Source organism: Triticum dicoccoides, chromosome 4A (genome assembly GCF_002162155.2).
Source record: "Triticum dicoccoides isolate Atlit2015 ecotype Zavitan chromosome 4A, WEW_v2.0, whole genome shotgun sequence".
NCBI classification, from domain to species: domain Eukaryota; kingdom Viridiplantae; phylum Streptophyta; class Magnoliopsida; order Poales; family Poaceae; genus Triticum; species Triticum dicoccoides.
In genome coordinates this window covers 13254983-13269229 of record NC_041386.1, presented here as the reverse complement: position 1 = coordinate 13269229, position 14247 = coordinate 13254983, and the positions used below count along the sequence as shown (strand labels likewise).

The window sequence follows — 14247 nt, the reverse complement described above, 5'->3', positions numbered from 1 at the left end:
GGGTGACCCTCATATCCAGCTTGACAAGATTATTTTTTTGAAGTTTTAAACATTCCACTGAGCAATTCAATGACAAGTGTGTCATGCGGTGGTTGACCTCATCACCTTGCAATCGATCACGTTCCAACGTGCTTTGATCAGGTAAATAACACAACCATCGTTGTCAAGGGCTGAATGAAGGATAAGTGGCAACATGGGCAGGCTATCGTGTTGACATAGATGTCATGGACGAAAGGAGCATGTAGGCACGCTTTATTGGGTTAGAGGGAGTATTTTTTTTCTTCCGTTGCAATGCATGGACATTTTTGCTAATAATCATTATAAAAGGAATGATCTTTCTTGTTATCTATATTTAAACATATCACTGGTTTCAAAATTTCCCCAATTATTGGAAGCTTCTCATCTAAAGAAAAAAGGTTGGCGTGCGCAAAACTGTCGCAAAGAGGGAAACTATGCGCACTAATGAGAGGGAAATTGGTTATATGTGTTTGTAAATTCTTCATTTATAGGTTTTTGATCCATTTATATATATTGAATCACTCTATTGTCATTTGGCCACTTTTGAGTAATATATTCAGGTGGATGAACTCCTCCCCGGTGATTTCTCAAAAAAATAACCTTCCTTTAAGTACATGGTTGGTGTGAGCTTGCCAGAGCAATTTCTCACACTTTTGAACGGCTTTTGGATTGGCTAAGATGTCGCAAATACAAGTTAGAAATGCGACCTTTAGAAATTTGTCGGGAATAGATAGATCTATGTTGACTAGATACAATGCTAACTGTGTGAAGCTAGTCTATTTAGAACTCAGGTTTATACTGAAAACCCAATTCGGTGCCAGACTCATCTGCACCCGGTCATAATTTTTTTAAAACAAATACTAAAAAAATTCAAAAAATCTAATTTTTTATGTGATAGGCAATTTTGTGCGTGAGGTTCGCTCCACATTTCAACTTATTTGGACATCTGAACAGCTCTCAGCAAAAAAAAACAAATCGGGTCAGAACTGTGTGTGAATAGTAAACTTTTTTATAGACCCTGAATTTGTCTTTTTTGCTGAGAGTTGCTCAGATGTCCAAATGAGTTGAAACTTGGAGCGCACCTCACACATAAACTTATCTACCACATAATTTTTTTTAGAATTTTTGGATTTACTTAGTATTTGTTTTGATTTTTTTCGTCAAGGGGGTGCAGATGAGCTCGGAAGCAGAAACACTGCACTCGGGTTATACAAGATATTCATGCTAAAGTAGTCCTGGCCATCTCAGGCCCGGCCCTGTCGACCCACCCAGGCCCGGCACTAAAATCCAGGGCCTAGGCCCTATGGGCTTGATCGTAGGTCGGGCTTGGGTCTGAGTTTTGAGCCCACCAGCAGGGCCTGGGCGGGCTTGGGCTTAGCATATTGACATTTTAAGGAAGAGGCCCAGCCCACGGCCCTAAGCCCTAAGGGATTTTCAGGGCTTTTTACCAGATAGGCCGGGCTTGGGCTTGAAAAGTAGGCCCGGTGGTAGGGCCTGTGAGGGCCTAGGCCTCAATTTTTCTGCCATGGGCTTTTTTAGGCCCGACCCAAGCCCGGCCCGGCCCGGCCCATGGCCAGATATATGCTAAAGTAACTCTACCAGGCACTTGATGTCTTTGCCATGGTAATCGGATGGCATTTGCCTCCGTGTTGCTCCGCTTGTGCCGATTCAGGGGTGCCGATCCCGGAGGCACCAGAGAAGCAAGTTGTGGCGACCCCTGCCCCGGTGGCACTGCGAGCCATGATTGGCCACTCAGCAGGGGAGTTGCCTCCCCACGAAGGAATAGATGGCGTGTTGATCTGCTGTGTTGTCTTCTTTTTTCTTTTTTCTTTTGCTCGCACCAGGGAAAATGATGTGGCATAGCTCAGCGAGCGCACTTTGCACGACTGTTAATGGGTTTAATTAATGGGCGTCTGTGTAAACCACTGGCACGGGGTACCTTGATTGGCTAGCATGCATTGAACGAAGACAACCCTCAACAAAAGCAACATTGGCATTGCCTGGGTGTGTGCCTTGTTGGTAAATTTGACTGCCCCGACACTGGATGTTGGTAATTGCTATCGTTGTAGTCTAGGTGTGCACCATGAGCATCTTCATCAGAACTACCTTGGTACAGGCCATGTATGCTCGACGTATTTTGTTGCGGTGGCTGCAAAGAAAGTCATATTTAAATGTCACCGCATGAACATGGAAACATGGATGCATCTACAACAGAATGATAGTTGATTACAACATACCGGTAATCCACTTCTGAATCCAGGCTCAGCTGCACCCGCCCTTATGGAAAAAATCAAAATAAATATTAGAATAAGTCAAAAAATTCCAAATTTTCTGTGTGGCAGATAATTTGATGCGTGAGGTACGCTATAATTTTCAAATTATTTGGACATCTGAGAAGCTCTCGGCAAAAAAAAAACAAATTCAGGGTCTGTAAAATTGTTTTACTGTTCATGCACTGTTCTGACCCGATTTGTCTATTTTGCTGAGAGCTTCTCATAAGTCCAAATGATCTCAAATTTGGAGCGTACCTCACGTGATAAATTTTCTACCATGCAAAAAAAGATTGGAATTTTTTGAATTTGTTTTGAATTTTTTGTGAGTTTTTTTCCTGGACGGGTGCAGATGAGTCTAAGCACCGAAATGCCGCACTCACAACATACCTCGTTGTTTTGAGTAATACTTCCGGGTGTATGTTGATAATTCTGAGGCCCTTTTGGTGCACTGATGACTTTGTCCACACTACATAATATCAAGGAAGCAAACATGTCCATATATCATAATCATCACGTAAAATAATTAGTATGAAAAGATGAAGAAATTAAAACAATGCATACGGATCCAAAGAGACTTGCCTTGGAGAAGTATTAAGATATTGTGAGAATGCAGAGGACAGAAATATCTGTTAGAAATGATAGGCTCTCTCCGTGGAATATGGTTTCAGTATCTCCACGGTCTTCTTCCGGAGAACAACACCAACCATCCAGGGCTCCTTTGATTCAAAGGATATCTTTAGGAATTTTGGAGGATTGAAATCCTTAGGATTTTTTCCTATGTTGGCCCTTTGATTCATAGGATTGGATCCTATAGGAATTTATCCTATGGAATCTTTTGTACTACATTTCATAGGAAATCTAACATCCACTCCAACCTCTTTTTACATTTCTTTTGTTTTTCATGTGGCATCAAACACTCTTTGCTAATCCTATAGGATTCAAGTTGACATGCCACTGCAATCCTATACTTTTCATATTCCTACATTTTCAAAATCCTGTGAATCAAAGAGGCCCAATTCTTTTCGTGACACTTCACCATCATGTAGACAACATCGTCCCCATTAGTGTCGAGGATCGGGAAATTTGTTGTGAGGTTCCTCAATGTTATTCTTCCAACATTACGATCCCACATCTTACTCAACGCCAATGTTTCAGCAAAATCATCCCCCATTGATGCGACAACACATAATGCTTCAGGGCATCATCGACCAAGATGTGAGTTATTTACCCAAAACCACCACACTTAGGGCTAGGGTAACCACTTGGTCCACATTGAAGGCAGAGCACAAAAAACCACCGAAAATGTGCCTAATGCGTAACGCGGAGCACTGATAGTCAGATTACCTCGCGAAAATAGTCAAACTGACTGGTTGGGTCCACCTATAAGGTTGATGTGGAATGCCTATGTGGAAATTTTGCTGAGTTGGACCTAGGTCCCCCCTGTCATCCATCCATTGTCTTCTTCCTCCCCATCTCTTCAACCGGTCAAGTAGAGGACGGGAGCTCCGGTGGAGAGGTGCTCGCCGGCGGCAGCCTGGACGGTGCAAGCCACCGCGCTCCCATAACTGAAAAAAGCAGGCCACTCTGGTGATGGAGTGGTGCTCGTCCGCGTCATCCCCTTGGCCAGAAGAGAAATAGCACGGCAGACGCGTGGCGGCGGCGCTCCGGTCACTGAACGGCGGCGGCGGTCGGTGTTGGTGGCGTGGAGCTCCGCGGCGGCGGTGGCGCTCAGGAGTGGGAGCGAGGAGGCAGGGAGAGCGCGGCAGGGAGAGCGCTATGCGAGCGCGGAACAAGCTCGCACGTCCTGCTGCCGGCGCTGCTCCCGCTTGCTGTGTCTCTGCCTCGTCCCTTCATTCCGTGCCGGCGGCGGCGGTCGGTGTTGGCGGTGTGGAGCTCCGCGGCAGCAACGGCGCTCGGGAGTGGAAGCGAGGAGGCGGGGCCGTACGCTGAGCTCGGGCGAGATCCCGCCCCAGCCATGTCCGCGTCCACCGGAGGACGAGCAGCCACGCTTCCACGACACGGCCCGCGGACGCGAGCTGGTTTCCCAGAGGAGCTCGCCGGCGGCAGCCAGGAGTGGTGCTGGCCAGGCATTACGCTGCACATGTCCTCTGTGGTGGTTGCGCCGGTGATGTCCGTGTCCAGTGCTCGTCCACAACCTGTTCGGTCAAATGCCCACAGAGAAAAAGAGAGAGAAATAAAAAAGAAAAGATGAAAAAAAAACACTTCAAGTCATTGACAGGTAGGACCTAGGTCCAACTCAGAAAAATTTCCACATGGGCAATCCATGTCAGCCTTACAGGTGGGCCCAACCAGTCAGTTTGACTGTTTTCGCGAGGTTATCCGACTATCAGTGCTCCACGATATGCATTAGGCACATTTTCGATGGTTTTTTGTGATATGCCTTCAATGTGGTACCAAGTGGTTACCCTATCCCCAAGTGTGGTGGTTTTGGATAAATAACTCCCAAGATGTCGTGGACATGAACAACATGTCCCTTGAACCAGTGGTCCCAGGAAAGATGCCTATAACATGTCTGGACCTTCCAACCATCACTGATATTATTGATTTGCTCTTGTTAATCATGTGTTCTTATGAAGTCATCATGTGGAGTGAGGAGAATGTCCACATCGTGCATCCTATCTATGCTATCAAGATCCTTTGTCACCTTGAACCTCTTGGTGACACCCTCCGGTCTATAAAGATGATGGTCCATCTCGACAAACTTGATGACATCATTGCAAAAGGTGACATCGTGGACCCGTGTCGGATCGCCCATCCGGTCCAAGTTGAATTCGGGCTTAGGCAGTGGGATGAAATAGATGAAGAGGTCGGCTTCCTCCTCGAGAATGTTGCAAACGATGATGCCACGCCAGAGGTCGACCCATGCCACCATGCCTCCGCCAAGCGTGATCACCTTGTGAGGTGCAATGAACAGGTCATCTACCCTGATGCGGCTGAGCGGCGCCTGCACTTGCAGTTTCCTGGTGGTCCACGTAGCAGTCTTGGATGAAAAGACGGTGAGGTCATAGTTTGCAAGGGTAGGCATTGTATGCATGAGGTCAGCTAGGAGAAATCCCCCCTCGTCGTCGCATGACACGATACCGACGTTCCATGTGTTCCTGATACCTGGGGGGAGTGGCTGGGATCGGTGTGAGCGATGGCCCGCCGCCGCGGCCAGCCTTGTAGACGAAGTACTCGGCATGATCACGTCCTTGCACGTCGCTCCGGGGGCTGAGCCAGAGCCTAGGAGGACGAGGTCCTTGTCCGAGGATATAACCCAGGGCTCAACGGCGTAGTCCTCGATATTGAACCCGGTGCCGTGCACGCAGAAGTAGGAGACGGTCGGCGGGTCTGCGAGGCAGAAGGTGACCTTCACGGTGCGGCCGGTGATCGACTGCGCTTCGACGATGGCGCCGTTCTCACGGTCGGCGAAGTAGGCCTTGCTGTCGAGGAGAACCGAGCTGGGGTAGCCGGCTGCCTCGTCGACGGCGTGGGGCTGGAAGGAGTAGGCGGGGAAGGATCGCTTCGTCTTCGTGCCCATGATGGTCGGCGCTCGTCGGGAGATTCGAAAGCGATCTGTATATGTTGCCGGGATGGTGGCTCGCGTTTGTGTCGGTTTTGAATTAGGCCTCGTTGGTGTTGTTGGTGGGCCTTGTTATCCAAAACATCAGAAAGAAGCAGCCCGACGACCTCCTGCGCCCGGCCCAGCGGCTCCCCTGACCCAACTCCGGTCATCTTCGCCGGGTGGATCGAACACCGCGCGCCTCCGCCGTCTCCCCCTCCCCCCGCGCTCCTTCTTCCGGCGGCCCCTACTCCCTCTTCCGCCGCTCCTTGCGCGCGGCGCCGCCTTCACCAGCACGCCCGCCCTGGCCGTCGCCGCCGCGGCCCGTCTCAGGAGAATACGGGGGGAGGAGGAAGGCCGCGCGCTAATGGGTCCGCCCACCAGCCTCGTTGGGTGAGCGATGCGGCGGCCCCAACCGCTCGCGAGGTATACGGGGAAATCACATGTGGAAGGCGTGGCAGTTGCGCCGAGCAATCCATCTACGGCGTCGTCGACCAAGGTGCGTCAGAGACAGAGCTTCTTTTCTCCAGAATGGCACTGCTGTTCCTGCTTGACACTAATTTTATTTCATTTTCAACCACTTCCAGCTCGAATCTAAGGAGAGAGCCCAAGATTGAACACCGAGGCTATGCCAATAATGCTCCGGAGTTGAACTCCAACAAAGGGAGCTTGTTTGATGGTGAACGCTGCTACACCCTGGGGAAGAAAGAAGGCACCTCTCTCTGCAATTCGGCCGTTGCCGGATCTTCGGAGGAAGCCGGATTTAGTGCGGAGCACGAAACTGGGGAAAAGTGCGAGGCTGATGTCCATTTGGTAGCAAAACTGGGCCCTGGTATTGGGAAATTGATTGTGTCCAAGTGCTCTTTCATTTTTGACACTGGAAGGGACACCTTTGAAGGGAATTGCAGCTTGCGGGATGTTCTTAAGCTTGGTCTCTGGCTCTCACCGGAGACCCTCCGCAGGTTCTGGCGTGCTTCGCGGCTGAGGCCTGAGGATTTTCTTGACATTTTGATCGGTTTCGGACCAGGTGCAGCAGAAGTTAGGAACGCAAGATTTCTGTGGAATATGTATAGGTGGGCTTCGTGGCAGAGCAAGGACTTCCGACATCTTCCAAGGTCGAATGACATCATGGTGTCAATACTTGCAGATGCTCATATGCTCAACCAAGCTGAATCGTTGCTTCTCTTGCTGGATGACAACAGGGCTCTGACCGATGCGAGTAGACTGTTCAGTCAGATTACCCAGATGTATTCCGAAGCTGGCCACCTCGACAAATCAGTGGCACTTTTTGATCGTGCAAGGTCCAAGTGTTTGGTTCCTTCAGCCTCATGCTATCAAGTACTTCTAAATCGTCTGGTCGGAAAGAGAAAAGAGGCGTTAGTATTAAGAGTATATGTGGACATGCTTGAAGTTGGATTAGGCTCTTGCACAGAAGGAGATGTTCTTGATTTTGTTGTCAATGATTTAGTCAAGGGAGACAAATTCTTACAGGCTATTCGTATAATTCGGCAGCTAAAGAGCTTGAACATTGAAATAAGCAAGGGATCATTGTCAACTGTCGCAAAAGAATTTTGCAAGAAGAAGGATATTGGTGATATGATGAATTTCTTGGAAGAGTGGAGGTATTTACCTGAGCTGCGTCTTTGCAATCGAATGCTTGCGTCTTTGTGCACAAATCTTGGTACTGACGAGGCATGGTTTGTCTTGCAAAGATTAGAGTCCTTAGGATTTGCCGCAGATGCTACAACCTTTGGCATTTTCATATGCCATAGCTGTAGAGAAATGAAACTCAAAGCTGCATTCCTCTATTTATCTGAGTGCTTTTCTAGACATATTGAACCTAAAGTTTGTGCTTATAATGCTATTATAGGTGGTGTTTTCACAGAGGGATTGTACAGACATGCGAAATATATCCTTGAAGACATGATTGAAAGAAAAATAATGCCAGAACTTTTAACATACAGGATACTTCTGGCAGGATATTGCAAGTATAGGCAGTTTGATGATATAGAGCATATCTTGAGAACAATGGAGACTAATGGTGTAAATGATCTTCCATCTGGAAATTGTGTGCTCTCTAAGGCCTTATCCTTCCTGGGGCTAGACCACTTAGGAGTGAAGGTCAAGAGAGATAACGCCACTGGCTTCCCGAAAGCTGAGTTTTTTGATTCAGTAGGCAATGGCCTGTATTTGGACACTGACTCCAAAAGGCTTGAGATTTCGTTGGTACAGATTCTTGATAATGCTCTTTACCTAGATATTAACTCGAAGATAGTCAGTGCGTGTCAGCAAGGCAATGTTGCAAGTGCTCTTCTGCTGAAAAATGAAGCTTTTCAATGGGGACATTACATTTCACCAGCTAGCTCTTCAGAACTAATCAAGTCCTTGTGCGCAAGCCCTGCGCATGTTATGGATGTTATTGACCTTATGAAGGAAATGCCATATACATTTGATAAATTGGATGCTCAAACTCTAAATTTAGTCGTCCAAACACTGAGTAAGAATGAGATGTCAGCTTGTGCAAGATTAGTTTTGGACAGGTTATTCAGAAGAGGCTTGCCAGTCAATCAAGATACATATACTTATTTGCTTTTAGGCTTCTGTACAGAAAGGAACATCGCAGGGTTTTGGGAGTGTTGGAATGTTGCAACAAAGTTTAGTTGGTCTCCTGATAAGAAGGATGTGATACCCCTCATCAGTCACTTGTGCAAATGGGGAGTAATGGAGGAAGCCTTGCAGCTTATAAGTGCGCTGCTGGACTGCTATCCATATTTGTTTTTTAGTGCATATTGTGCACTTCTCAAAGAGTTATGCAGGACAGGTTACACTAATGTTGGATGTGCGATGCTGGAGGCTCTCCTAGAAAAGGGTGTGGATGTGAGCCGTTCCCTGATTCTTAATGTGGCAGAGGGCTTCCTAAAGGAGCAGAGGACTGTCGAATCGATTGGATTGTATGACATCTGCCTTAACAAAATAAAAGTATCGGATGTGTTCACCCACCAATTTGCGTTCTCTTCACTAGCATGGTTTGATGCAGAACGATGCAAGGACTTGGTACAGTCTATGATGAAAACAGAATGTTCTGATGTCCCAGCTTGCAGCTGCATTGTGAACGAATTACTGCAGACAGGAAAAGTAAGCCAGGCAATATCAGTTGTTCAAGCATCCACTTTAGGGAAGAAATTAAGTGACAAATTGCTAAATTCCATCCTTCAATCATATTGTTGTCTAAACAATTGGAGAAAAGTAGACGCAGTTCTGTGTATCATGCTAAAGATACATGCTAGCATTTCTATTTCTAGCTACCGCCTACTTGTCCGCAGAATGTGTGAGCAGAGTCAGTTTTCTAGTGCGTTATGCCTTAAGGAGCTGATGCAAGACAGTGAGAAGTCAACAGATCTGATTTTATACAACATTCTGTTATTCTGTCTTTTCAAGAGAAGAAACATTTTGCAGGTTCATGAGTTGTTGAAGGATATGAAAGGTAACGGTATTTCTCCAGACAAAACAACATATGATTTCCTTGTTTATGGCTTTCACAAGTCTGGAGATACCGATCGTTCAGTTACTATGCTTGATGCTTGCATTGCTCAGGGATTAACACCAACCAACCGCAGTCTCAGAATAGTATTGAGTCACCACTGCATGTTAGGGAACCTCGAGAAAGCACTGGAATTATTTCATCTGATTGAGGGCAGTGGATGGAAGCATGGTTTAGTCATTGAGTTGACTCTCATTTCAGCTCTCCTTTCATTTGGAAGAAATTCTGAAGCAAAATCATGTCTGAACAACCTGAGCAGAAGTGCACTAACTACATCTTACATTAGTTTTGATGTGCTAATCAAGGAATTCTGCAGACAGGGTGACGTGGAAATGTCTGTTAATCTGATAAATACAATGTTGAAGCATGGTAGACTTCCAAGTGAAGCTAGCTACAGCTCTGTCATTCACAGGCTGTGTATACTGAAAGAATTTGACCGGGCGCTTGATTTTCTTGCTGAGATGCAGTTGGAAAACCTAAAACCAAGTGAGAGATCCTGTGATGTGCTCATGCATGGCCTTTGTTCAATGGGAAGAACCAGTGACGCTAAGAAGATTTTGGATTTGCTAAGGACCTTTGGGTCTGCAGCATCCTTTGGCATGTATAGAACTGTTTTTGATAACTACCGTAGGTGTAACAACACACCGGAAGCCGCAGGACTTCTGCATGACATGCAGCAAGCAGGACACGTACCCAACTTTGAGATGCAGTGGTCTGTGATAAGCAATTTAAGCAGTACTGATAGGAAGACTGAAGGATATGAACAACCTATTTTGTCGAAAATTATTTCATCCAGTCAATTCCCCATGAAGGATAATAGGAGGAAATGATTTTTTTTCCCATGCAAAGATATAGCCAATGCTGATGGCAAGGGGATTATGGATGGCTGCCCTCCTACGAATAACCACCGCAAGGCGGCTGCGTCACTGCTACTGTGGCCGCACATCGGCTACCAGCTCGCACGCTAAAGCTCTGTAGAAGTGGAACAGTGGGCAATACATGGACATTGAGCCCGTGGCAAATCTCTTTCTGTTCATCATTTGTTGACCACAAATTGCAGTCCTGGATGCATCCCAGCGAATTGGCAACACAAAAAGGTAAATACCTTGTTATGTTTCTGTACAACATATTCTGGTCATATTGACTCGCGGAGTAGGTTTTAATAGAAATTGTGTTCTTTTACCTTGCAGTGTAGGGTCTTGCGAGCTCCGCAGCTAGAGAAACAAGAAGAGCATCAAGATGACCTTACTTCCGAAGCTGCTCCTCAAAAATATTGTCGTGATTTGATATCTCTCATGTTCTTCTCACGCGATTATTCCTTATATGAGGGTTTGGTGGATAGCCCAACGCCACAACAGTAATATCTCATAGCCTTTTCTTGTGTTCCTAGATGTCTTATTTCAACTTCTGCTATTGTTTTCGTCTGATCACATTGTGGTTCCACGCCAGCACCTTGAAGGAACCATCAGGATTCAGGGCCATTGTTGTAAGCGCCGAATCCTGATTGTGCTCCTACCCTGCCACACTAGGTCATGTGGTGCCCGCTTGCTCGCATACCCTGCTCCCGGTGACCAAAACGGGCTTCATCGTCGACGCTGCAACACTGGAGCTGTGTTGACGGTGTCCTCCGGCCGTCCATCGTCGTCCACTGCCCGTTTCCCCACATGTCCTGTCCCGGTCCTTCGACGATGTTTGTCTTTGTTTGATCTTTCTCTTCATGTTAACTTGTGACTTAACCACACGGTCAACCGAGCGTGTGCAATGTCCTATTTCGAGTCTCATCCAATGTGTTGTTGCTTTTTTCACCATGAAGCGATGTATCATAATATTCGAGGGGTCATCTTAGCAATTGAACGGGTTTGTTGGTTTGCTCGTGCTTTAGGGGGTGTTTGGTTTAGAGACTTTTTAGTCCCAGAGACTAGAAAAAGTCTTTAAAAAGTCTAGAAAAAGACTCTACTAGAGAGTCTTTTTTGATTAGTCCCTGGGACTAGAAAAAGTCCTAGGACTTCTAAACCAAACACCCCCTAGCACTTTTTATGCATGATTCGAGGGGTCTCTTAGTTGCAGCAAACATCCGCTTTCGTATCAGTTTCGGACCGTATTTGCTCCGTGCTCGTTTTTGGCAAGTATCCGTTTCCGTCCTGCTTTCCGAGAGGTCTATGTCCGTTTCCGCTTCCAAGCAAAACATGAAGAACAAATAGTACAGCACACGTCTGCTTTTTTCTCCTCGTCTCCCCACCAAAGCTCTCTTTACGCGGCCGCGACGACCACCGTCTCTGCAGAGAAGCCATCGCCGACGTCCGGGCGGGGCGCCACCGTCGGCTGCATCACCGCCGCACAACCCCTTCCTTCCCGTCATGCCTCCCGGCGGCCGCTATGTCCCCGCCGACGCGGATGGGATGCCTCGACGCGTAGCAGGTGCAAACGTGGAGGCCGGTGTCCAGACGAGGCTCCGCAGTTGGCAAGCAGCCCCCACGGTATGAACTCTATTCCTTTCTCGCTCACTGCTCTATTTTTCTACTCCCTCCGTAAACTAATATAAGAACACTTAGATCACTACTTTAATGATCTAAATATTTTTATATTAGTTTACAGAGGGAGTACGAGCCAGCCACTGTCCCTCAAGCAACACGGCCAAATTCCCGGCACCTCGCTTCCACTTCCATTACTACATCTACACAAAGGAAATGTGCGATTCTCAGCTATATCCAAACTTAACCATGATCCACTGGCTTTCGGCTACTTGCTGTATCTGCTACTCTGCTATGCCGGTTTCTATATTATTCAGTAGATAGATGGTTAGTTGATGAATAAGTTGTTCTTTATCGACGTAACTCATCGAGCTTGTGTTCTTCTGCTTCAGACGGGAGCATCCGGCATCTGCAAAAACGTATATTCCTCCCGGCAAACAGTGGCGGCCTCGAGGCCGACGGTACGTATGTGACTCTTGCTCCATTGTTTCTATTTTATCCATCATACGATGGAATTATTCGTCTCCATAGTTTTAAACTTTCTTGTCTACCAACCTTCCGATCATGTTTCCATTTCAGATATGAGTACCCTTATCATGGTGTGCCCGCGGGGCGTTAGAGCCAAAGAACACCAACACTTCCTCTTCCTCCACGCAGGCAGAGGCGGCGGCTCACGACGTCTCGCCAACGTCAAGGCACTCGTCTCCATCTATTTTGGCTCCTTACTTTTCTGGTTGGCATTTACAGTTTTTCATCAGAACAGACCTTGTGGGTTCTTTCCACACGTATCCTCCTCTGGGTGGGCCGTTCCGGAGCTTGCAGGAAGCCAAGGATGCTATCGCTAGCCATCTCGACGACCTGCGCTCTCCAATAATGTGAATGTTCTCAACTTTATCATGGATTTTCGCATGTCAGAAATTACAATGTTTTTAACATATAGAATGCTCTGACCTGAACTAGGCGCAAGGATGGGCTTTCGGAGGCGGAGATAGCGGTTCGATATTGCCTTTACTGGCCTGATGGCACAAGGAAGATGTCTTCCAAAGACAATCCGAAACCTGGGAATATCAGCCGATTGGTTCAAGCTTTACTGGACAAGTACAATGAAGATCACCATCTTTTAGGGGTTTGCTCTCTCTCCCTCCTCCTTGCCCTCAGTCTCTGTCCTATTACCAGGTCTGTGTTAATTGTCTTATATTCATGTACTAGGTGCTGATACAATCCATGCCTCCTTTTCAGGATCTTGCATATGAACTTGATGGTGTTGTGTGCTTCCAAGAATTTTATATGGGGGAGATTGGCTGCCTCAGTATGTACTATCATCTCAATTTTACTACAAAGACTAAAGGAGCTGATGATTTTCACGGTGGCATCAACAATCTATTCTTTGCTGAAGTCACACAAATAAAGGGCGAAAGTGCTGAATATGTGCTCAATTGTTTCTGTATGGTGAAACGCAATGACAATGGTATTTCTTCCGCCTTACGTTAAGTTTTGTTCATACGGTTCGTGCTCACATTTATATGGTAGATGTCATTTGGTTGCCCCTAGTGTCATGTTTACCTTAGCTTTCCTGTAGTTTTAATATCTAAGCTAGTTCATGCCCAGACATATGTAGTAACTGTCTACACATGTTTTCTTTTCCTAAGGCCGATGCTATGAATGTATGAATTATGGAAATGTTGATTTGAAGCACCCTGTCAATGGTGATAAATATAAAGGTCGCCACTCTCACCCACACAAAGTAGGGTACGGTTTGGTCGATCGAGGGGTACCTGAATACATCCAGAATGAGGAGGATATGCTGGCGGATGAGGAGGCTAGGATAAGATATATATACAAGGTACTGTTTATATCTTTTGGGGTTGGTACTTGCCAGTAATTTTACTGAAGTGTTATTATTCTGTTTCAGTGCCCTGATGATCGTACTATTGTGGCAAAATCGGATGGTGCAAGAATGCCTGCAGTTTTGGCCAAGAGAGAGGATGTTGGTTTGGCCAAAAGAGATGATGGCCAGGGAAAAGGGAAATACATTGTACCTGCAAGGCGTCAGTTGGTTTGAGTATTCCCTTATGCATATGTTTTTTTTTACTAAGAAAGTGCAAGACTATAATTCCTAAACCCTACATATCTATATACCTTATGAAAATGTATTTCATGATAAATCTGATGATATTGCTTTTATAGTATGGTATTCAAAGTTCACAAAAAGTATAATATGCACTATATTTTAGGACGTAAAAGGTACCATCATTCTGTCCTACTAGTATAGTGCTCCCTTCGTCTTAAAAAAGTCTTGTAAATTTGGGCAATGCTACGCGTCGGTCGGCAGATTTTTTTAAAAAAATCCGCCGCCTCGCGAGCCATTGAATTCAACGCGGG

At 46.4% G+C, this 14247-nt stretch overlaps 2 protein-coding genes across 3 annotated transcripts; both read left to right on the top strand.

The window, feature by feature from the left end:
• The first annotated feature begins 5967 nt into the window (after positions 1–5967).
• LOC119284625 (pentatricopeptide repeat-containing protein At5g15280, mitochondrial-like) lies at positions 5968–11248 on the top strand. 2 transcript variants are annotated; one of them, XM_037563767.1, is made up of 4 exons: positions 5973–6352; positions 6441–10491; positions 10585–10751; positions 10844–11248. In XM_037563767.1, exons 1-2 carry the CDS (start codon positions 6297–6299, stop codon positions 10222–10224), a joined length of 3840 nt encoding a protein of 1279 aa, XP_037419664.1. In that variant the 5' UTR covers positions 5973–6296; the 3' UTR covers positions 10225–10491; positions 10585–10751; positions 10844–11248. The 2 variants fall into 2 exon arrangements, with proteins under 2 accessions (XP_037419665.1, XP_037419664.1); XM_037563768.1 differs by lacking the exons at positions 10585–10751; positions 10844–11248 and having other exon boundaries at positions 5968–6352; positions 6441–7475; positions 7724–7851.
• Positions 11249–12258: 1010 nt separating this feature from the next.
• On the top strand, positions 12259–13927 carry LOC119283356. The gene is made up of 6 exons (XM_037562935.1): positions 12259–12326; positions 12445–12740; positions 12826–12991; positions 13105–13333; positions 13515–13708; positions 13778–13927. Coding segments are annotated over exons 2-6 (741 nt in total). The 5' UTR covers positions 12259–12326; positions 12445–12738.
• The last annotated feature ends 320 nt before the right edge of the window (positions 13928–14247 follow it).